Raw genomic sequence first — 22,619 nt, 5'->3', positions numbered from 1 at the left:
AGCTCCACTGTCTGCAGTACAGGGATGCATCCAGGGCTGTTGTCTGGGTGAGGATGGTAACTCTATGGAGTCCTGGATTCGAATCCAATACCACCTTTGAGACCAACATGATTTTTGGGTTCAAGGTTTCGAGAGCCAAAACACCATTCATCGTCTCCGACCGAGGGAGTTTTGACACTTGAAACCTGTGGAAATGGTGCTGGTTTTTAAGGTGTCTTAACATCCGCCTGGATTCGAATCTTGTGCTTGTACTGCAGACCAAGATGGTTGCTAAGCACGGTTATTTATTGGTGAGATTGTAGAGGCAAGCGCTCCGCCCAGTGGAGGGGACACAGAGAAGACAAAGAGGGCCGCAAACGCATCGCTGAGTGTGGTTGGCCTACCTTGCTGGGCTGCTGTGCGGGTAAAAAGGCGCACGGGGGGCTCAGTGGATTTGATCCGCTCCCCTTGTCAGTAGCAGTTCTGGAACAAGTAGGGAGACCAGCTTCCCAGTGGGATCTGGGGACCCCCTAGTTTTACAGCTCATCTCCAAGAATCAGAGATCAGTTCCCCTGGAGAAAAGGGCTGCTTGGGAGGGGGGACTCTGTGGCCTTGGACCCCACTGAGGGTCAGGGATGCCAGTCTCCAGGTGGGGCCTGGGGATCCCCTGGAATTCCAGCTCCTCTCCAGGCTGCAGAGATCAGTACCCCTGGAGGAAAGGGCTGCTTGGGAGGGGGAACTCTGTGACCTTGGACCCCACTGAGGGTCAGGGATGCCAGCCTCCAGGTGGGGCCTGGGGATCCCCCGGAATTCCAGCTCCTCTCCAGGCTGCAGAGATCAGTACCCCTGGAGGAAAGGGCTGCTTGGGAGGGGGAACTCTGTGACCTTGGACCCCACTGAGGGTCAGGGATGCCAGCCTCCAGGTGGGGCCTGGGGATCCCCCGGAATTCCATCTCCTCTCCAGACTGCAGAGATCAGTTCCCCTGGAGGAAAGGGCTGCTTGGGAGGGGGGACACTGTGTCCTTGGACCCCACTGAGGGTCAGGGATGCCAGCCTCCGGGTGGGGCCTGGGGATCCCCTGGAATTCCAGCTCCTCTCCAGACGGCAGAGATCAGTTCCCCTGGAGAAAAGGGCTGCTTGGGAGGGGGGACTCCAGAGCATCGTACCCCACTGAGGGTCAGGGATGCCAGCCTCTAGGTTGGGAAAAACCCAGAGACTTTGGGGCTGGAACGGTTGGGATTTGAGAAGGAGAGGGGCTTTAATGTCAGCCCATCTTCCAAAGCATCCATTTTCTCCAGGGGAACTGATCTCTGTAGTCGGTAGATAAGCTGTAATTCCACCCAGGGGCTGGCATCCCTAACTGAGGTCCCTGTCCTCCCCATGCCCCACCCCCAAATTTCCAGATGTTTCCCAACCTGGACTTGGTGACCCTCCTTCTACCCCCCACTGGTAACCAGGGGGAACTGGCCACCCTAACTGGCCACCCTGTGTAGTGCTCCTTAACCCTCTTTCTCCCTCTCTGTCTCCCCTTCCAGGTCTAGCGTAGTTGCCGGCCCCATGGACCCCCTCCTGCTCCTGCTCCCCCTGCTGGGCCTGGCCAGCGGCAGCATCCCGTTTGCGCAGAAAGGCTTCTGGGACTTCTCCATGGATGACGCCCAAGCCATTCCCCCAGAGGAAGAAGAAGCATCGGGGATCTTCCCGACATCGGGGGGCGCTGAAGCAGAGGACGTCTATCCCTTCTACCCAGGCCTGTGTCCCTTTGGGTGCCATTGCCAGCTCAGGGTGGTGCAGTGCTCCGACCTGGGTGAGTAGGAGCTTCGGGAAAGGTGTGCAGATTTTGTGTGCAATTTGGGTTGTGTGTGGGGCTGATTCTGCACTTACTTTGTTTTATCCGTTGTGGATCCTGCTGAATTCAGTTCGATTTGAACTCGGGTCTTCCTCTATCCCCCACCTCCTAATTGAAATGTAAAAGTGTTCTGCACTTGATTGGGGAAGCTCAGAGTGGGGAGGGGAGCAAAAGTGCGCCAGGAGTCCCTTTATTTCTTTTCTTGAACAGGGCGGGGGATTGGAGACAGCAGGTGGAATAAGGCAAATCTCTGCTGAGAGAAATTAGGGCTTCTGGAGCGCAGTCACTTTAATACAAGCCTTGCAACCGGGAACCGGGAAGTCTTTGAACTGACACCCTGGTCTTAACCGCAACACCAAGCTGGCTTTCATGAGATGACCCCTCCTGGTCGTCAGTCCTAACCCATTCCCCCCCTTAATCTATCCTACCCAGGACTCAAAGAAGTGCCCAAAGAAATTTCGTCAGACACCAGTTTGTTGGACCTGCAGAACAACCAGATTACGGAGCTGCGCAAAGACGACTTTAAGGGGCTGCATCAATTATATGTATGTATCACTCGTCCGTCCCCCTTTTCTGATTCTGGTATGACCCACCAGGAGTAAAACACACATTGGGATGGCCTGAAGTTACTTGGGCAATTCCTGGTCATTTGGGGGTGGAGCTGGGGGGGGCGGGACTCAGCAGGTAAGCTGGAACGGACTTCTCCATTCCACCAATCAAAAGCCGACGAGACCATACAGCTGTGCTTTATAAGCATAGTGCAGGGGGTTGGACTAAATGACCCAGGAGGTCCCTTCCTACTCTAGGATTCTAGGATTCTATAAATCTTGTGGGGAACTTCCACACAAGCCGCTTAGTCTGGAATGAACATTGTTAGTGTACTTGTTTTTTGACAAATAACCCATCAGACACCACGACCATCCGACTGAGCCCCTGTGTTTTCCCTGTGACCCTTCCTCCTGTCTTCAGACTTGATTTGTGGCAAGCCAAAAATGAATTAGTGGGTAGTTGCCGTGTTCACATCGACCCAGCATGGACTGACAAATTGCCATTACTGTGCCTTTAAATCTTGTTTGACGAGCCGCTTCCATTTCTCTGCTTTAACTGGAGATTTTTATTATGGACTTTTTCTTCGCAGAAAACCTAGATTGCCCGATTTGGGTTGGGAAATACCTGGAGATTGTTTTGGAGGTGGGGCCTGGGGAAAGAGGCGTTTGGGGGAAGGGAGGGGCTGATCCAGCTCAGCTTCTGAGTTCTGATGAGATCCGGCTAGCCAGTTTGGTGTAGTGGTTAGGGGTGCAGACTTCTAATCTGGCGGGCCGGGTTCAATTCCCCACTCCCCCACATGCAGCCAGCTGGGTGACCTTGGGCTCAACACAGCACTGATGAAGCTGTTCTGACTGAGCAGGAATACCAGGACTCTCTCAGCCTCCCCCACCCCACAGAGTGTTTGTTGTGGGGAGAGGAAAGGGAAGGCTACTGTAAGCCGCTTTGAGACTCCGGGTAGAGAAAAGCAGCATATAAGAACCAACTCTTCTTCTTCAGTAATCTCAGGGCTCTCTCAGCCTCCCCTCCCTCACAGGGTGTCTGTTGTGGGGAGAGGAAAGGGAAAGCGACTGTAAGCCACTTTGAAACTCCTTCGGGTAGAAAAGCAGCATACAAGAACCTTCTTCTTCTTCTTCTGGGGCCAACCAGGTCAGGCGGAGACAAACAGAAGTGGCTTCCCACTGCTAGCCTCTGAATAGCGACCTTGGACTTCCTTGGTCCTCTCCCATCCGAGGACCAGCCAGGGCCAATCCTGGCTATTGGAGACTGAACTAGATTGGCTCATCTAGGTCATGGCACCCCCCCGCCCCAATTCTTTGTCTGTTTGTTTATACTTTGATTTGTATGCCATCTCTCTCCGGATGGTCTTAGGGTGCCAAACATCTGCACCCCCCCTCCACATGCTGCCCTCTCAAGGGTTTTAAGGAGGGCTATGGGATTTTTGCCATTGATTAAGATTTTGTATACTGTGACTGGGTTTTAATGGGGGTTTTATTGAATCGGATTGTATGGGTTTTCTTTTAGGTGACCCACCACGAGCCGATTTTTGAGAGCGGCGGGCTATAAACCCAATGAATGAATGAATGAATGAATGAATGAATGAATGAATGAATGAATGAATGAATGAATGAACGATTGAATGAACGATTGAATGAACGATTGAATGAATGAATGAAATTATTTTTTTAAAAAAATACATTAAATCCTATTCATACTCCTAACTCCAGTGCCTCTATAAACCTGGCGATTAAGATTTCCCCCTTTGGGTTTTCTTTGTATGTTTCTGGCTGCTAGGCCCTGGTCCTGGTGAACAATAAGATCTCCAAGATCCACCCCAAAGCCTTCAGCCCCCTGCACAAGCTTCAGAAGCTCTACGTCTCCAAGAACAACTTGGTGGAGATCCCTCCCAACCTGCCCCACTCCTTGGTCGAGCTCCGCATCCACGACAACAGGATCAAGAAGGTCTCCAAGGACGTCTTCAACGGGCTCAGCAACATGAATTGCATCGGTGAGGCCAGCAACTGTGCCGGACTGGGATTAGAATAATAGAATCCTAGAGTTGGAAGGGACCTCCTGGGTCATCTAGTCCAACCCCCTGCACCGTGCAGGACACTCACAACCCTATCGCTCATCCACTGTCACCTGCCACCCCCTTGAGCCTTCACAGAATCAGCCTCTCCGTCAGATGGCTCTCCAGCCATCCTGTCCCCCCTCCCCAATATCTAAGCCCATGACTGTGGGTCTTCTCCTCTGCTGCCAAGATGAACCACTCCCTGCCCTCCTCCAAGTACTTAAAAGTACAGCGATCCTGTCCCCTCTCAGCCTCCTGTTCTCAAGGCTGAACATTCCTAATATTATAATTTCTAAAATTCTATCTCAACATTCTAAAATTTAAGACCAGCAGAAATGGAAACGAAATGGAAACGAAATCCTCTTGCTTGTATTGACAGGGCAGTCCTAAACAGAGTTAGCACCATTCTAGGCTCGTGGATTTCAATGGAATTGGAATAGTATAATTATTATAAAGCTATTTTGATATTTGATTAATATAGCCGAGGTTGCCTCTAGCAATGGGCACCAACCTAAAAATTTCGGTTCCGAACTGAACCCCAAACCGGGCCGGAAGTTCCCCGAACCGAAGTAACCAGTGTGGTTCCCCCTTTCTTTCCTTTCCCTGCTTGGAAGTGGGGGGGATTTTTCAGGCTTCGAGAAGCCCCAGAAGGAGTGTCAGCTGACCATGCCTCCCTGCCACGCCCCCTGGAAGGGGCATGTCAACAGAGCTGACATCACCTGCGTTAACAGGCCGGCTCAAGGACGATTGGGGAGGGGGAGACAGGAGGCAGTTTAAAGTGGGAATGGACATGCAGGCTCCACCCCCTCCTGGGTGCAGAATTTACAATAGAAGTCATACTTGGGGGGGGGGAGTAATGAAAGCAGCCGGTTCCCTAGCTTGTGGCCGAGTACATTAAGGCAGTGGTCCCCAACCTGCGGGAATCAGGGCCCGCGGGCGTGGGCGTGGGCGCGGCCCGATGCGTGGGCGTGGCCCGCGTGGGCGTGGCCCGCAGGCCGATGCCCTGCTGGTCCCCAACCTCAGAAAGGTTGGGGAGCACTGCATTAAGGCAATAGGAGAAAGGCCGCGGACCCCCTCTGGAGTTCTCGTGGTTGCTCCACACTGGTTGCTCCAGAAAACCCTCTGGAGTTCTCGCGGACCCCTGGTGATCCATTGACCCCTGGCTAGGAATCTCTGTTCTAATGGCTCACAGCCATTTAAACCTAATGGCTGATCAATGAACCCAACTGTTAGGCTTAAATGACTGGCCGCCATTTCATTCCGCTTGGAAGCAGGGGAGGAGTGAAAGGGAGGGGTTAAATGGCTCACAGCCATTTAAACCTAACTTCTGACAGCCGCCCTGCCTGAACAGCCGAACTGGACGAAAGTTCGGTAAACGTTCAGAGAAGACGGACGTTGTTTCAGGGGCTACAAACAGGGCCGAGTCCATGTCGAACTGTGGCTCGCGAACAGGTTCGTACCCATCCCAGTTCGCCTTAGTCGCAGAAACAGGATCCTGCAGGCCCGAAAATCATCTTCCCAAGAAGTATATCACTAAAGTGAAACCGGCCCTGATTCAAGTGGATCCAGTGCACGTTCAGTTTCCCGTCCAAAGGGGAGAGAGAAGCCCAATCCGTAGAGCGCTTCCCCTATAGAAAACAGCCAGCTAAATCCAGTATGGAAATATAAGGTCATTTGTTGCTACAAGAAACGTGTAACTCCTTGTAGAGCCATGTGAAGAAGGGGGAAGGACAAAGAGCATAGAGAGATGGCGAGGGGTCAAAGGGAAGCCCCCAGGTTAGGACAAAAGAAAGAGACATCCTATTCAAAGAGATAATACTTATACCAACTAGAGCAGGGGTAGCCAAACTCTCCAGAGGTACATGGGCTACAATGACCATGAGCCCCTGCCAGCGCTGGCAGGGGCTCATGGTAACTGTAGTCCACGGGCCTCTGGAAAGCCGCAGTTTGGCCACCCCTGTGCTTGAGTGTTGGGGCTCAGTGTGCAGGCAGGCAGATTTCCTTGCTCCAGCCAAAGGGTTCCTTGGTTCGCATCGAAAACTCCATCTTCAGCTTTCAGTGGGAAATGTCATCGATTCCCTTTCATAGATTGCACAGCGGAGTCCTACCAGTCTGGCCTCAGTAACAGCTGGCCACAGTTTCCATAGACGTGGATGGGCTGTGGGGGAGGGGACATGCCATCCATCCCAACCTTGTGGACCGGCCCAGGGATCCCCGCCCAAGTGCAGTCTGCAGTCGGTGCTCGGTCCTGTAAGCCGCAGCAAAGGCAAGAGGAGAGGAGGAGGGGGCTGAGATCTCGCACGGCTGGTCAACTGCTGCCATCTAGAGGCACCTTCTGGGGAGAAGCGCTAGGAAGAGATGAGGCTCGTCTGGAGCAGATTTTCTCAAACAGGGTTTCATGAAGCTCTGGGGTTTCTTGACGGCCCTGAATGGGTGGGAGCTCATAGCTTCTCAAGTGTTGGACTTTGTAAAATAAAAATCAACCCAATCAACCCAAACTGTCTTCCTCCTCAGCCAATATCTTTCAAACTGAGTACTGAGGAATCTCAGGGTTTCTCAGAAAGCTTTCAGGGGTTCATAAGCTTGTGGCTTATCTCCTTGGAAGATACCCTGCTGTCCACATCTGTCTTTCCCACTGCAGGAATTGACTGAGCGTGTTGTCGGGCAAAACAGGACTTCCTGATGCCCTCGAGTTTCTCCTGAACTAGGTGCACTTTGGCAGCTTCCTCTGCAATTCACAGTCAATGTGGAAAGAAGGGCGTGGTAGGAAGCTTGAAATCACCATTCTGCGTTGGCTCTTTCATACGCACTCAATAAGGAACTTTCAATCCACTTTCAATCCAGACTGCAATTGGATTTTACTGTGTTGAATGGCAAAATGATCATTAAAGTGCATAGAATGTGGACGGAAAGTGCATTATTCAGGTTAACTCGGGGTCCTTTCACACACATTGAATAAGGTACCTTCAATCCACTTTCAGTGTACCTTGTAACTGGATTTTACTGCATTGAATGGCAAAATACACTTGCAAATGATCACTAAAGTGCATAGAATGTGGATTGAAAGTGCATTATTCAGGTTAACTCAGGGTGCTTTCACACACGCAGAATAAGGTGCCTTCAATCCACTTTCAGTGTACCTTGTAACTGGATTTTACTGCGCTGAACGGCAAAATGCACTTGCAAATGATCACTAAAGTGCATAGAATGTTGATTGAAAGTGCATTGTTCAGGTAGACCCAGGGCTTACTCGCATTCTTGTTTTCATGGCTTGTGTGTTCTTATTGCTTTAGAGCATGTGTTTTGCCCCCTCTAGTGGCCAATTTGATATTACATTAATTTTGCATTAATTTCATCCCATTGAAATATGAGAAAGCATCTTCTTGTACTCTCCACGTAACCCGTTCCTCTCTCCACAGAGATGGGCGGGAATCCCTTAGAAAACAGTGGCTTCGAACCCGGAGCCTTTGACGGCCTGAAACTGAACTACCTGCGAATCTCGGAAGCAAAGCTCACAGGGGTACCCAAAGGTAACAGAGGACTTGGCTGCCAGCTCCTCATCTCCGTAACCCCCCCTCCCCAAATTCCCTCCAATCCTAATTGAGTTTTCTTGTCGCAGATCTTCCTGAAACTTTGCACGAGCTCCATCTGGACCATAACAAGATCCAGGCCATCGAATTAGAGGACCTGATCCGTTACTCCAAACTGTACAGGTAGTGCGAATCGGGGCCCGGCCAAGCCGGATCTCATTGCGTCTTGAAAGCTAAGCAGGGTTGGCCCTGGATGGTATTTGGATGGGAGACCACCAAGGAATACGAGTTCAAGCATGTGGGACCCAAGTTCCGTGGGAGAAGGGAAAGGCCAGCAGCAGAACCAGTGAGGGGGTGTGGCTGAAAGGGGAGAGTTGGTGCCAGCCTCCAGGGGGGGCCTGGGGATCCCCTGGAATTCCAGCTCCTCTCCAGACTGCAGAGATCGGTTCCCCTGGAGGAAAGGGCTGCTTGGGAGGGGGGACTCTGTGGCCTTGGACCCCACTGAGGGTCAGGGATGCCAGCCTCCAGGTAGGGCCTGGGGATCCCCCAAAATTCCAGCTCCTCTCCAGACCGCACAGATCAGTTCCCCTGGAGAAAAGGGCAGCTTGGGAGTGGGGACTCTGTGGCCTTGGACCCACTGAGGGTCAGGGATGCCAGCCTCCAGGTGGGGCCTGGGGATCCCCTGGAATTCCAGCTCCTCTCCAGACTGCAGAGATCAGCTCCCCTGGAGAAAAGGGCTGCTTGGGATGGGGACTCTGTGGCCTTGGGCCCCACTGAAGGTCAGGGATGCCAGCCTCCAGGTGGGGCCTGGGGATCCCCTGGAATTCCAGCTCCTATCTAGACTGCAGAGATCAGTTCCCCTGGAGAAAAGGGCTGCTTGGGAGGGGGGACTCTGTGGCCTTGGACCCCACTGAGGGTCAGGGATGCCAGCCTCCAGGTGGGGCCTGGGGATCCCCTGGAATTCCAGCTCCTCTCCAGACTGCAGAGATCAGCTCCCCTGGAGAAAAGGGCTGCTTGGGAGGGGGACTCTGTGGCCTTGGACCCCACTGAGGGTCAGGGATGCCAGCCTCCAGGTGGGGCCTGGGGATCCCCTGGAATTCCAGCTCCTCTCCAGACTGCAGAGCTCAGTTCCCCTGGAGGAAAGGGCTGCTTGGGAGGGGGGCCTCTGTGGCCTTGGACCCCACTGAGGGTCAGGGATGCCAGCCTCCAGGTGGGGCCTGGGGATCCCCTGGAATTCCAGCTCCTATCTAGACTGCAGAGATCAGTTCCCCTGGAGGAAAGGGCTGCTTGGGAGGGGGGACTCTGTGGCCTTGGACCCCACTGAGGGTCAGGGATGCCAGCCTCCAGGTGGGGCCTGGGGATCCCCTGGAATTCCAGCTCCTATCTAGACTGCAGAGCTCAGTTCCCCTGGAGGAAAGGGCTGCTTGGGAGGGGGGACTCTGTGGCATTGGGCCCCACTGAGGGTCAGGGATGCCAGCCTCCAGGTGGGGCCTGGGGATCCCCTGGAATTCCAGCTCCTATCTAGACTGCAGAGATCAGTTCCCCTGGAGGAAAGGGCTGCTTGGGAGGGGGGACTCTGTGGCCTTGGACCCCACTGAGGGTCAGGGATGCCAGCCTCCAGGTGGGGCCTGGGGATCCCCTGGAATTCCAGCTCCTCTCCAGACTGCAGAGATCAGTTCCCCTGGAGGAAAGGGCTGCTTGGGAGGGGGGCCTCTGTGGCTTTGGACCCCACTGAGGGTCAGGGATGCCAGCCTCCTCCACATCCAGGCAGCTAGGTAACCTTGGGCCAGTCCCGGTCCAGTTAGAGCTGTTCTCACAGTTTCTCCCAGAGCTCTCTCAGCCTCCCCCATCTCACAGGGTGCTTGTTGTGGAGAGAGGAAAGGGAAGGCGAACGTAAGCCATTTTGAGACTCCTTCGGGCAGTGAAAAGCGGGGCACAAAAACCAACTCTTCTTCTTTAAACAGCCCTGCGAAAAGCTATACTGACTCCATTATCTGAATGGGGAATAAAGGGTTTAGACTGTAGGCAAATGTGGATTTTGGAGCGGAGATTGTTCACAATTTGCAGTGCGGCATGGAAATTATTCCCGGCCCACTTCCTATGAATGTCCACTAGGGGGAGCCACTTGCTCATCACAGGCGGAGAGGAAGGGACCACAGATTTCCTTTGCCAGATGTGCAAGGCGCCAAAAGCCACATCTATGTATGGTGTGGGTGGGCATCCCCTTCCTACCCACCTGGGAAGGGGAAGGAGCTCACACACCCCCTGTGCACCCTGACCTCCATCCAGCCAGCGTAGAGATGCTACCCTCCAGGTGGGGCCTGGGGACCCCCCAGAATCACAGAATTATCTGCAGAAGTGTGCAGGCACATGAAAGTTTATTCCCAGAAAGAAACCTTGTTAGTCTTGAAGGTGCCACTGGACTCACTCAGTTAGCTCCTCTAAGAGTCAGGACAGGGTCACAGATCAAAGCGGCTGACTCTAATCTGGCGAGCCGGGTTTGATTCCGCACTCCTTCTCCTCCATGTGCAGCCGGCTGGGTGATCTTGGGCCAGTCCCAGTTCTCTCAGAGATCTCTCAGGTCCAACTCCCTCACTGGGTGTCTGTTGTGGGGAGAGGAAGGGAAGGTGATTGGAAGCCGCTTTGAGACTCCTTCGGGCAGAGAAAAGCGGGGTATGAGGAACTCAGCTCTCTTGAGCTTCTCATCTGCAGACTACAGAGAGCAGTTCCCCTGGAGGAAATGGCTGCTATGCAAGGGGAACTCTGTGGCCTTGGTCCCCTTCCTGAGGCTTTGAGGGTTTATAGGGCCAATGTCACCCCTACCCCTGGCCCTGTGAGACACAACTGCAGATTCAATGTGGTGCATTCCTTCCTTCCTTCCTTCCTTCCTTCCTTCCTTCCTTCCTTCCTTCCTTCCTTCCTTCCTTCCTTCCTTCCTTCTCATTCTGCTCCAATTTCCTTCCTTCCTTCCTTCCTTCCTTCCTTCCTTCCTTCCTTCCTTCCTTCCTTCCTTCCTTCCTTCCTTCCTTCCTTCCTTCCTTCCTTCCTTCCTTCCTTCCTTCCTTCCTTCCTTCTCATTCTGCTCCAATTCCCTCCGTCCCTCCCTCCCTCCCTTCTATCCTCAAAACAGCCCTGTGAGGTAGGACTAGGTATACACTTATGCGTGCATGCACATTGAATCCTTATCTCCAGAATAAGATACCTTATCTCCAGAATTAAACGTCACTGGCCTTCAAGCTGCCCCTGGCCTCAAACCATTTCGGACCACCACGGCAACCCACCAGAAACTGTCTGGTAGGATAGACCTAGGGATTGCGACTGGCCTAAAGTTGCAGTGAGCTTCCAAGGCACGAGTGGAGATTCGAATCCAGGTCTCCCCGATACCAGTCTGATACTCTCACCCACGCTTTGAGACACCCTCCCCCCTCCAGTACCTTATGGGATCCTGCAGTCCCATCCGGACTGTCAGAAGGAGCAAGTACAATGAGACCCAGGTGCACCAAAGTCGGCACGCACACCTGATCCCTTTGCAAGTCTGGGATGAGTCACGCTGGCCTCAGCCGACGGGGCTGTCACCTGCTCGCCTCGGCATGGCACGACGAGGACGTGTGCCTAAAGGGCAGATGCAGCGCTTGTCAATACACAGGGGACGAGCCCCGAAATTAGGATTTTCCATTGGCAAACATGACATCTGGATCTCCCCACCCAACGTGATGAGAGCTCCGTGGCCGAAGCTGCAGCCACCAACTCGGACAAACAAACGGAAACCACGTTGGAACCACTTTGACGGCCGTGAGTCTCCCTTTCCTCCAGGGGAACTGATCTCTGCAGTCTGGAGAGGAGCTGGAATTCCAGGGGATCCCCAGGCCCCACCTGGAGGCTGGCATCCCTGACCCTCAGTGGGGTCCAAGGCCACAGAGTCTCCCCTCCCAAGCAGCCCTTTCCTCCAGGGGAACTGATCTCTGCAGTCTGGAGAGGAGCTGGAGTTCCAGGGGATCCCCAGGCCCCACCTGGAGGCTGGTATCCCTGACCCTCAGTGGGGTCCAAGGCCACAGAGTCTCCCCTCCCAAGCAGCCCTTTCCTCCAGGGGAACTGATCTCTGCAGTCTGGAGAGGAGCTGGAATTCCAGGGGATCCCCAGGCCCCACCTGGAGGCTGGCATCCCTGACCCTCAGTGGGGTCCAAGGCCACAGAGTCTCCCCTCCCAAGCAGCCCTTTCCTCCAGGGGATCTGATCTCTGCAGTCTGGAGAGGAGCTGGAATTACAGGCTGCCTGCTCTCAGTTGGGAGATACCTGAAGGGGTTGGGGGTAGGGCATAAGGACTGTGATATTTGGGGGGTAGGGGAGGGTCTTCAGGTGGGCCTAGTGCCATAGAATCCACCTTCCTAAGCAACCATTTAATGCTGGGCATGCAGGTGGTCTCCCGATCAATCCCTGGCATCTCCAATTAGAAGGACCAGGCAGGAGGGGATGGGAAAGACCTTGGCCTGAGACCCTGGCCCAGTGGCAGAGCCTCTGCTTGGCAGGCAGAAGGTCCCAGGTTCAATCCCCGGCATCTCCAGTTAAAAGGACCAGGCAGGAGGGGATGGGAAAGACCTTGGCCTGAGACCCTGGCTCAGGGGCAGAGCCTCTGCTTGGCAGGCAGAAGGTCCCAGGTTCAATCCCTGGCAGCATCTCCAGTTAAAAGGACCAGGCAGGAGGGGATGGGAAAGTCCTTGGCCTGAGACCCTGGCTCAGTGGCAGAGCCTCTGCTTGGCAGGCAGGAGGTCCCAGGTTCAATCCCCGGCATCTCCAGTTAAAAGGACCAGGCAGGAGGGGATGGGAAAGACCTTGGCCTGAGACCCTGGCTCAGGGGCAGAGCCTCTGCTTGGCAGGCAGAAGGTCCCAGGTTCAATCCCTGGCAGCATCTCCAGTTAAAAGGACCAGGCAGGAGGGGATGGGAAAGTCCTTGGCCTGAGACCCTGGCTCAGTGGCAGAGCCTCTGCTTGGCCTGCAGAAGGTCGCGGGTTCAATCCCCAGCATCCTCACTTAAAAGGACCAGGCAGGAGGGGATGGGAAAGTCCTTGGCCTGAGACCCTGGCTCAGTGGCAGAGCCTCTGCTTGGCCTGCAGAAGGTCGCGGGTTCAATCCCCAGCATCCTCACTTAAAAGGACCAGGCAGGAGGGGATGGGAAAGACCTTGGCCTGAGACCCTGGCTCAGGGGCAGAGCCTCTGCTTGGCAGGCAGAAGGTCCCAGGTTCAATCCCTGGCAGCATCTCCAGTTAAAAGGACCAGGCAGGAGGGGATGGGAAAGTCCTTGGCCTGAGACCCTGGCTCAGTGGCAGAGCCTCTGCTTGGCCTGCAGAAGGTCGCGGGTTCAATCCCCAGCATCCTCACTTAAAAGGACCAGGCAGGAGGGGATGGGAAAGTCCTTGGCCTGAGACCCTGGCTCAGTGGCAGAGCCTCTGCTTGGCATGCAGAAGGTCTCGGGTTCAATCCCCGGCATCTCCAGTTAAAAGGACCAGGCAGGAGGGGATGGGAAAGACCTTGGCCTGAGACCCTGGCTCAGTGGCAGAGCCTCTGCTTGGCCTGCAGAAGGTCGCGGGTTCAATCCCCGGCATCTCCAGTTAAAAGGACCAGGCAGGAGGGGATGGGAAAGACCTCAGACTGAGACCCAGGCAAGCTACTGCTGGGCTGAGTAGACCAGACTGACCTTGAAGGCAGCTTCATGTGTTTGTGTGTGTGTGTGTGTATGTGGACCTTGGTGTCCTCGTAGCCCCGGGTTGTTCTCTTCACCTTCCGTTCTCCGCTCTCCCCCCCCCCCTTGCAGGCTGGGCCTGGGGCACAACAACATCCGTATGATCGAGAATGGCAGCCTCGCCTTCCTGCCTGTCCTACGCGAGTTGCACCTGGACCACAACAAGCTCTCCCGGGTCCCTCCCGGACTGCCCGACCTCAAGTTCCTGCAGGTATCGGAGCTTTGGGGGACAGAAGACAGCTCAGGCCAAAGCAGGGGCCGTCTCTCTTTTTTAACCCGGCAAGAAGCTGGAGAGGAGGGAGTTTTGGCCACAGGACTAAACAGCTTGGAAGGGGGATTGGTAGATTCATGGAGGAGAGATCTGTCAATAGTTACTAGCCGTGGTGGCTAAGGGGAACCTCCGTATTCAGAGGCACTAAGCCTCTGAATCCCGGAGCCAGGAGGCAACATCAGGGGAAGGGCCTCCTGTCGTTGGCCTTCCAGAGGAACTGGTTTGAGGCCGGATGCTGGACTACATGAACTTTGGACTGATCTAATTGGGCTTTTCTGATGTTCTTAGGAAGGCCTCAGCCTCTCTGCCTTGTTGTTGCCCTCCAGAGAAACTTTGTGAGACGGGATGCTGGATTATATGGACCCCTGGTCTGATCCAAAAGGGCTCTTCTGAGGTTCTTATGCAGGCCTTGACCTCTATGTCCTGTCCTTGCTCTTCCAGGGGAGCTGGTTGGCCACTGTGAGAGATAGATTGCTGAGCTAGATGGACCCCTGGTCTGACCCAGCAGGGCTTGTCTGATGTTCTTATGAAGGGCTCAGCCTCTCTGCCCTGTTGTTGGCCCTCCTGAGGAACTGGTTGGCCTCTGGGTAAGGCAAGATGCTGGGCTAGGTGGAGCAAAGGTCTGACCCAGGAAGGCTGTTCTGATGTCCTTATGAAGGCCTCAGCCTCTTTGCCCTGATGAGGTGAACTTTGACTGTCAAAAACATATACCTCGAAAAACCAGTATTCGAATCTTGGTTTGCTAGTTTATGGGGTACAGAACAGGCCTTGTGATCTTTAATTACTGCCCCTCCTTTCTGCCCCGGTCTCCTCCCTCCCTCCAGGTTGTGTATCTTCACTCCAACAACATCACCAAGATCGGCGTGAACGACTTCTGCCCCGTGGGCTTTGGGGTCAAGCGTGCCTCCTACCATGGCATCAGCCTCTTCGGCAACCCTGTGCCTTACTGGGAAGTCCAGCCCGCCACTTTCCGATGCGCCACCGACCGTCTGGCCATCCAGTTCGGAAACTACAAAAAATAAACCATCCATCGAGGGCCATGGGGGAGGGAGGGGAGGGGAGGGAGGGGCAAACTGGAAGCCAATGGGGAAACCAGAAGGGGAGGGGATTGCAAAGCAGGGGCCATTTTTGGGGAGCAGCAGTGAGTGGGGAGTCTGCAGGGAGGACCCAGAGGAAAGCAGGGGCCATTTTTGGGGAGCAGCAGTGAGTGGGGAGTCTGCAGGGAGGACCCAGAGGAAAGCAGGGGCCATTTTTGGGGAGCAGCAGTGAGTGGGGAGTCTGCAGGGAGGACCCAGAGGAAAGCAGGGGCCATTTTTGGGGAGCAGCAGTGAGTGGGGAGTCTGCAGGGAGGACCCAGAGGAAAGCAGGGGCCATTTCTGGAGAGCAGCAGTGAGTGGGGAGTCTGTAGAGAGAGCCCAAAGGAAAGCAGGGGCCATTTTTGGAGAGCAGAAGTGAGTGGGGAGTCTATAGGGATGACCTAGAGGAAAGCAGGGGCCTTTTGGGGAGTGGCAGTGGCGAGGGGGGGGGTCTGCCGGGAGGATGGGAAAGTATAAGGCCAGCCGGAGGGGATGTTGTGCCCAGGTGCCAGTTTTCCAGCCAGCCTAGGCAGCGTTTAAAATTGATTGTGCTCGGAAGATGAGCCGCCAATGTGATTCCTCCGGAGGGGGTTCCCCATGCCGTACACGGTGCGCCACAGCACGTGCGCCACAGAAGCAGGGCAGGACCCTGGCCCGGTGCCTCTCGAGTGGCCTGCAGGGTCAGGAAGGACAAGGAGGTTGGCGGGTTTGGGCCCCAGAGGAATCTCGGAGGCTGGCCTCGCCAGGCCTGAAGAGGCACCATCCGAGCTATACCCCTGTGCGCAGCCATGTGTATTTTATTCCACAAGAAATGACCACACGAGGGCTGTTTTAGCCAGGCGTTCATCTCCACATGGTGGTGGGAATCGCCGTCAGCCAAGGCAAGGGACAAGCAGAGATGGTTGGCCATCGCCTGCCTCTGCCTGGCAACCCCAGACTTCCTCGGGGACTCCCACCCAAGTTCTAACCAGGGCCGGCCCTGCTTAGCTCCTGGTGTGTCCTGCATCCCTTTAGAGCAGGGGTAGTCAAACTGCGGCCCTCCAGATGTCCGTGGACTACAATTCCCAGGAGCCCCCTGCCAGCGTTCGCTGGCAGGGGGCTCCTGGGAATTGTAGTCCACGGACATCTGGAGGGCCGCAGTTTGACTACCCCTGCTTTAGAGCATGCTGGGAGGTGACCAGGGCAAATCCCCTGAGGCTCTGCTTCCTCCTCTCTGCCAGGGATGCCAGACTCCAGGTGGGACCTGGAGATCCACTGGAATTCCACGTCTCTGAAAACCCTAATCCAGGTCTTTTTGCACCAACCCTGGAGGGAGGAAAAGGAGGAGGAGGAGGAGGAGGGAACTGAATGGAGGAAATCACCTGGTGATCCCAGGGAAATGTGTGGGAAGGGCCAAGTTCCAATGCATACAGCCCACATTACATCCCAAATGTATGTCAGACGGGAGAGACTTGATCCAGCTCCCTCCAAAGAAGCAGGGGAGGGAATCTATGTCTCAAAGTCATACCCCAGGTCACGAACGCTGCACGACTTTTTCGACGTGTCCCTGCCCCCAAAAGATGCTCACGTGCAAAGAATGCTAAATCAGGTGCCAAAGGGAAATAAGTTGAGCACCGTAGCCTAGGAATGCCTGGAAGGGGGGGGGAAATGCTCTCTTTAGATTGAGGGACCTTATTTTCATTCCTCTCCCATTTTGCATGACAGAGCTCAGCCACTTAGCAACCATTTCCACGGCTGTCTACAGGGCGTTATCCCTCTGGGTTGGCCAAACTGTGGTCCTCCAGATGTCCATGGACTACAATTCCCACGAGCCCCGATGTCCGTGGACTGCAATTCCCATGAGCCCCTGCCTGCTGGCAGGGGCTCATGGGAATTGCAATCCATGGACATCTGGAGGGACGCAGTTTGGCCACCCCTGCGCGTTAAAGTTCAACACGCAGCGGCCGCTGTCTCTTGAAGTGCATTATGTGGCTATTTCTTTAACTGCCAGTAGGAGGCGCTGGGGCGGAGTTATTCCAGGAGACTGGGCTGGCCTCCCTCGCAGGACCATCGTCTCCTCGGGAGGGAAGGAATCAAAGAAGTTCGAATGAATGTTGGTGCCTGTTTTTCTGCAGGAGCATGCCGCTGGAAACTTTTCCCGGGCTGTGGTTTTTCGATATCTACGGCTTTAGGCTTACTGTCCAGATGTAGGGAACCTTCTGATTTTGCTCTCTCTTTTAAAAAAGAAAAAGAAAAGAAAAAAAAAAGAAAAGATACCTTTTTTAATTCAAAAAAGAAAGAAAAGAAAAGCAATGTTCTTTTAAACCATGTGCAATATTAGCTCCTGCAAAGGTGTCCAATAAAGTTAGCGATCGTTGCCGTTTTTGTGGCTGCTGTGGAGGGTTTTGTGTCGCTGGGGAGTTGTGCTGTTCTCGCTTGGAACACCCCAGAGCCCGTTTGGGTGTGTAAGAACATCGGGAGAGATCTTCTGGAATGGCCACTGATGTTATTTTGGAAGCTGCTTTGAGACTCCTTCCGATAGAGAAAAGCAGCATGTAGGAACCAGCTCTTCTTCTTTTTCTTCGAAACAATGATGGGGGACATATTCAAATGGTGTTGGTCTGAAGTAGCACAATAAAAGCAGAGTCCAGTAGCACCTTTAAGATCAACAAAGATCTATTCCAGTTGTAAACTCCAGGCCTTCCTGTCCCCTACCATTCCCCGGAGTCCATTTAAGTTTGCACCAACTGCTTCAGAGACTCCATCCAGCTACCTCATTCTCTGTCGTCCCCTTCTTCTTTTGCCCTCGATCGCTCCCAGCATTAGGCTCTTCTCCAGGGAGTCCTTCCTTCTCATAAGGTGGCCAAAGTATTTGAGTTTCATCTTCAGGATCTGACCTTCTAAGGAGCAGTCAGGGCTGATCTTCTCTAGGACTGACCGGTTTGTTCGCCTTGCAGTCCAAGGGACTCGCAAGAGTCTTCTCCAGCACCAGAGTTCAAAAGCCTCAATTCTTTGACGCTCGGCCTTCCTTAGGGTCCAACTTTCACAGCCATACATTGCAACTGGGAAGACCATAGCCTTGACTAAACGCACTTTTGTTGGCAGGGTGCTTTTTAGGATGCTGTCCAGATTTGCCATAGCTTTCCTCCCCAGGAGCAAGCGTCTTTTAATTTCTTTGCTGCAGTCCCCACCTGCATTGATCTTGGAGACCAGGAAAATAAAATCTGTCACTACCTCCATTTCTTCCCCATCTATTTGCCAGGAATTGAGAGGGCCGGATGCCAAGAGTCTCAAAGTGGCTTACAGTCGTGTTTGCTTCTTCTCCCTCACCCCAGGCACTTTGTCAGGCGGGTAGGGCTGAGAGAACTGTCACCGGCCCAAGGTCCCCCAGCAGGGGGAGGAAAAGTGGGGAATCAAACCCCAGTCTCCGGATTAGTGTGTGCCAGTCTGAACTCCTGCACCACAATGGCTCTCTTCGAGAATGGAAAAAGCCTACCTTTTTGCAGTAAAAAAAAAATCTGAAATTGTAAAAAAAAAAGAAAAAAAAGAATGCATGTTTTTTTAAAAACCCAGACTAATAAAAGTAGGGCCTGTAGCTTTAAGAAACAGATGTATTCAGTGGCTGTTGCTAGGTAACCACTACAATATGGGAGCCTTGGTTTATGTTAGGAAACAGCAAGGGGGCATGGAGAGCCTTTTCAGGGTTGTTTGGGCCTTAGAATGGGGCCATATTGAAGCCAGCCCCAGCAGCAGCCACCAGCTGATTGGCTGTAAGGGATGCCAATCTCCAGGTGGGACCTGGAGATCCCCTGAAATTGTAGCACATCTCCAGACAAAAGCAATCAGTTCCTCTGGAGAAAAGGGCTGCTTTGGAGGGTGGGCTGCATAGCATTAGACTCCATTGAGATCCCACCCTGTCCCAAATCCTGCCCACTTCTGGTTCCGCCCCCCAAATCTCCAGGTCTTTCCCAACCCAGAGCTGGCAACCCTATCTACTCCCACCAACTTGCATGACACAGCTGCCAGGTTGTTTCTGCCCAATAGCAGCAACTGCTCTTGGACAACGGGATCGCCAGTGTGATGGTGAGAGTGAAGATCTGAGAGAGGCGGGTTCCAATCCTCACTGTCCCATGGAAACTCACCAGATGACCTTGGGCCACTCACATGGTCTCTGCCAACCTTGCCTCGCAGGGTTATTTGGAGGATGAATTGGGCACCACAATTGATGAAGATGTAAAAATTAAATAATAATAATAATAATAATAATAATAATAATAATAATAATAATAATAATAATAATAATAATAATAATAATAATAATAATAATAATAATAAACAAACTGGAGCGTGTCCAGAGGAGAGCAACAAAGAGGGTGAGGGGTTTGGAGACCAGGACGGATGAGGAAAGGTTGGGGGAGCTTGGTCTGTTTAGCCTGGAGAGGAGACGACTGAGAGGGGATATGAAAACCATCTTCAAATATTTGAAAGGCTGTCCCATGATGGAGCAGAGCGGTTTTCTGTAGCCCCAGAGGATCGGACCAGAACCCGTGGGCTGAAATTAATTCCAAAGAATTTTCAGCTAAACACCCGGAAGAAGTTCCTGACAGTTAGAGCAGTTCCTCAGTGGAACAGGCTTCCTCGGGAGGTGGTGGTTTTCTCCTTCTTTGGAAGTTTTTAGGCAGAGGCTGGAGAGCCATCCGACAGAGAGGCTGATTCTGTGAACTTAGGCGGATGGTGAGTGGGTGGGCAGAAGGGATGGTGTTGGTGCTTGGCTCTTGGGGCCCTTTGTGGCCCAAGGAAATAGCAATCACCATTTTGGGGTCAGGAGGGAAATTTCCTCCAAGCCAGATTGGCCAGGGATTCTGGGTTGGGGGGGGGGGGCGTCATCTGGGCATGGAATTGGGGTCCCTGTGGATGGGGCAGGTAGTTCTGAATTACCTGCATTCTGCAGGGGGCTGAACTAGATAACCCTGGAGGTCTCTTCCAACTCTCTGATTCTATGTTCTATGAGAGGAGAATGGTGTAAACTTATACAATATGACAAGTACAGATCCTTATCCTGGTTGCTTGAGGCTGATCCTGTGCTGAGCAGGGGGTGGGACTTGATGGCCTGTATGGCCCCTTCCCACTCTAGGATTCTATGATCCTTCTTTGGGGATAAAGGCTGGGAATAACTGAAGTAAACATAGCTGAGGATGGAGAGGGGGCCAATAAAAGGTAAATTGGGTGTTGTGTAGGGGGGGGGGAAAGGAAAAGAGAAAGGGAAGAGGGTAACAGGGGCTTCCAGGAGGGGAGGGGAAGAGGAAATAGAATGGGGAGGGAGATACAGGGGAAAGTGGGTCCCATCCCCACTGCAAGCCCTGTGCAGGCTAACGCAAGAGCAAGCATGTGCAGAGACTTTTCCCAAGAGGAGGGAAAACTGAAAATCAGGGAGGGGGGAAGATGAAGGTACGTTGGCCAGCAGGTAGGAAGGATGCAGGAAAAGGGGCTATGTCAGGTTTCAGGGAAGGGAAAGAGGAAACAGTAGCGAGGGAGAAAATGAGCTTTCCACCCCTGCAGGTCCTTGCGGGTAGCCTGTTCTGTTCTTTCTAGTATCTGCAGCGGTTAGCAACACAGGTCTAAGAATGTCATGAACACACTTTTTCGGTTGTTTTAAGTAAACACATCAGTGCCTCTGGCAGGCGTTAACCGGTTATAGCAAAAATGACTCAGAACCTGCGAATTGGAGAGAAACGTCGCCGCTCTGGAGACATAATTACATGCCCAGAACAAGGTCCGGTCACCCCCTTCCGCGCCGCCTTACACGGCTGCATGTTGAACCGCCCGGTCAGTCGCAAGGTTCCATCTTCTCCGTGCTGCGAGAAATCTCGCCTGCTTTATGCATTCCCTAAAGGCCTGTTTCAGGCCCAAGAGCCATGGCAGGGATCGCCAGCCGTTGTGACCCTGTAGACACAACTGGGATTGTGACAGAGGGCGGTGGGCACAGTAAAAAAGAAGACAAAAAGGTAGCCAGGATGGGGTTTCTGAAAACATTCTTATTACTGATCAGTTGCATATTAGCAATTGACTGTGATTTTGCATATTAGTTTGCTTTTAACTAACTAATCTGGGCATGGTCACTGCGGGTGGGCAGGTAGTTGTGAATTTCCTGCATTCTGCAGGGGGTTGGACGATCAGTGGTTCTCAACCTTGGGGTCCCGACCCCAATTGGGGGTCACCTTCCACGGGATCACCAGGTTGGCGGCAGGTGGCAGCGGAGCCATGGCACTGGCCACCTCTAGATTGTAGTGTGCCTGTGCGCGCACTGGCGCATGCTCGCGCACCTGCGCATGCCGCCCGTGCCCGTGCGTGCGCTGCCTCCGTCGCAGTTGGGGTTGTGGCGTTACGGCGGTTGAGAACCGCTGGACTAGATGATCCAGGAGGTCCCTTCCAACTTGTGATTCTAACTCGCCTTTGGTTATTCTGTTGTTTACTACAGGTGAAAGGTCCTATCAGGTGATAAATGTTTAACAAATTATCAAAAAACGTATTTAAAAATTAGTTAGCTTTCACTCATTCCAGGGCTGTCAAGAAACCCCAAGGGTTTCTTCTGACGGAGAGGCTGATTCTGTGAAAGTTCAAGGGGGTGGCAGGTGACAGTGGGTGAGTGAGAGGGTTGGGAGTGTCCTGCATAGTGCAGGGGGTTGGACAGGGGTAGTCAACCTGTGGTCCTCCAGATGTCCATGGACTACAATTCCCAGGAGCCCCTGCCAGCATTTGCTGGCAGGGGCTCATGGGAACAGTAGTCCATGGACATCTGGAGGACCACAGGTTGACTACCCCTGCTATAGGTAACTTCTACCTGTTCTTGTGGCCTCAGCCGTCACTGCACTGAAGGCAGGGTTTGGGGAGTCTGCAAAACAACTAGAATCATAGAATCATAGAATCATAAAACCATAGAGTTGGAAGGGGCCACACAGGCCATCTAGTCCAACCCCCTGCTCAACGCAGGATCAGCCCTAAGCATCCTAAAGCATCCAAGAAAAGTGTGTATCCAACCTTTGCTTGAAGACTGCAAGTGCTACAACTTGATTGTAGCAAGGCAATATTGAGATATTCCTCACACTTGGCTCGTAACTCTGCAGTACGATAAAGAAATAACGTACTCATTCCTCTGAATCCCTGCCTTCCATTTTTAAAAAAGGGGTTGCTTTTTATACCCTGCTTTTCACTGCCCAAAGGAGTCTCAAAGTGATTCTATGATTCTAACTTTGTGTTTTATTTCTCTTTTATTTCTTTGAATTGGTAACCCGCCTTCTCCTGTACACTAATACAATTTATTACAATTTACACTGTAATAACACGTACACTGTGATACAATTTAGTCCCATTAAAACAGTGCTTAAAAATCTAAAAGCCAGAAGCTGATTGGGAGGAGGGACTTTGTGGCCTTGGACCCCACTGAGGGTCAGGGATGCCAGCCTCCAGGTGGGGCCTGGGGATCCAGCCCTGGAATTCCAGCTCCTCTCCAGACTGCAGAGATCAGTTCCCCTTGAGAAAAGGGCAGGTTTGGTGGGCAGGCTCCAGAGAATTCCTGCCGCAGATC

At 53.2% G+C, this 22,619-nt stretch overlaps 1 protein-coding gene across 1 annotated transcript in view; it reads left to right on the top strand.

Annotated features, from left to right (window-relative positions):
• Positions 1-15,727, top strand: part of BGN (biglycan) — a 38,084-nt gene extending 22,357 nt beyond the window's left edge. Inside the window, exons 2-8 of the mRNA XM_077329670.1 lie at positions 1,515-1,783; positions 2,258-2,370; positions 4,166-4,379; positions 7,862-7,972; positions 8,062-8,155; positions 13,781-13,919; positions 14,804-15,727. Coding sequence (XP_077185785.1) covers positions 1,537-1,783; positions 2,258-2,370; positions 4,166-4,379; positions 7,862-7,972; positions 8,062-8,155; positions 13,781-13,919; positions 14,804-15,001 — 1,116 coding nt within the window. The 5' untranslated portion in view covers positions 1,515-1,536 and the 3' untranslated portion in view covers positions 15,002-15,727. The remainder of the gene's footprint in view (positions 1-1,514; positions 1,784-2,257; positions 2,371-4,165; positions 4,380-7,861; positions 7,973-8,061; positions 8,156-13,780; positions 13,920-14,803) is intronic.
• The last annotated feature ends 6,892 nt before the right edge of the window (positions 15,728-22,619 follow it).

This window comes from Paroedura picta, chromosome 3 (assembly GCF_049243985.1).
Source record: "Paroedura picta isolate Pp20150507F chromosome 3, Ppicta_v3.0, whole genome shotgun sequence".
NCBI lineage: Eukaryota > Metazoa > Chordata > Lepidosauria > Squamata > Gekkonidae > Paroedura > Paroedura picta.
The sequence above is the reverse complement of the archived record's forward strand: the minus strand, read 5'-3'. Positions and strand labels throughout refer to the sequence as shown.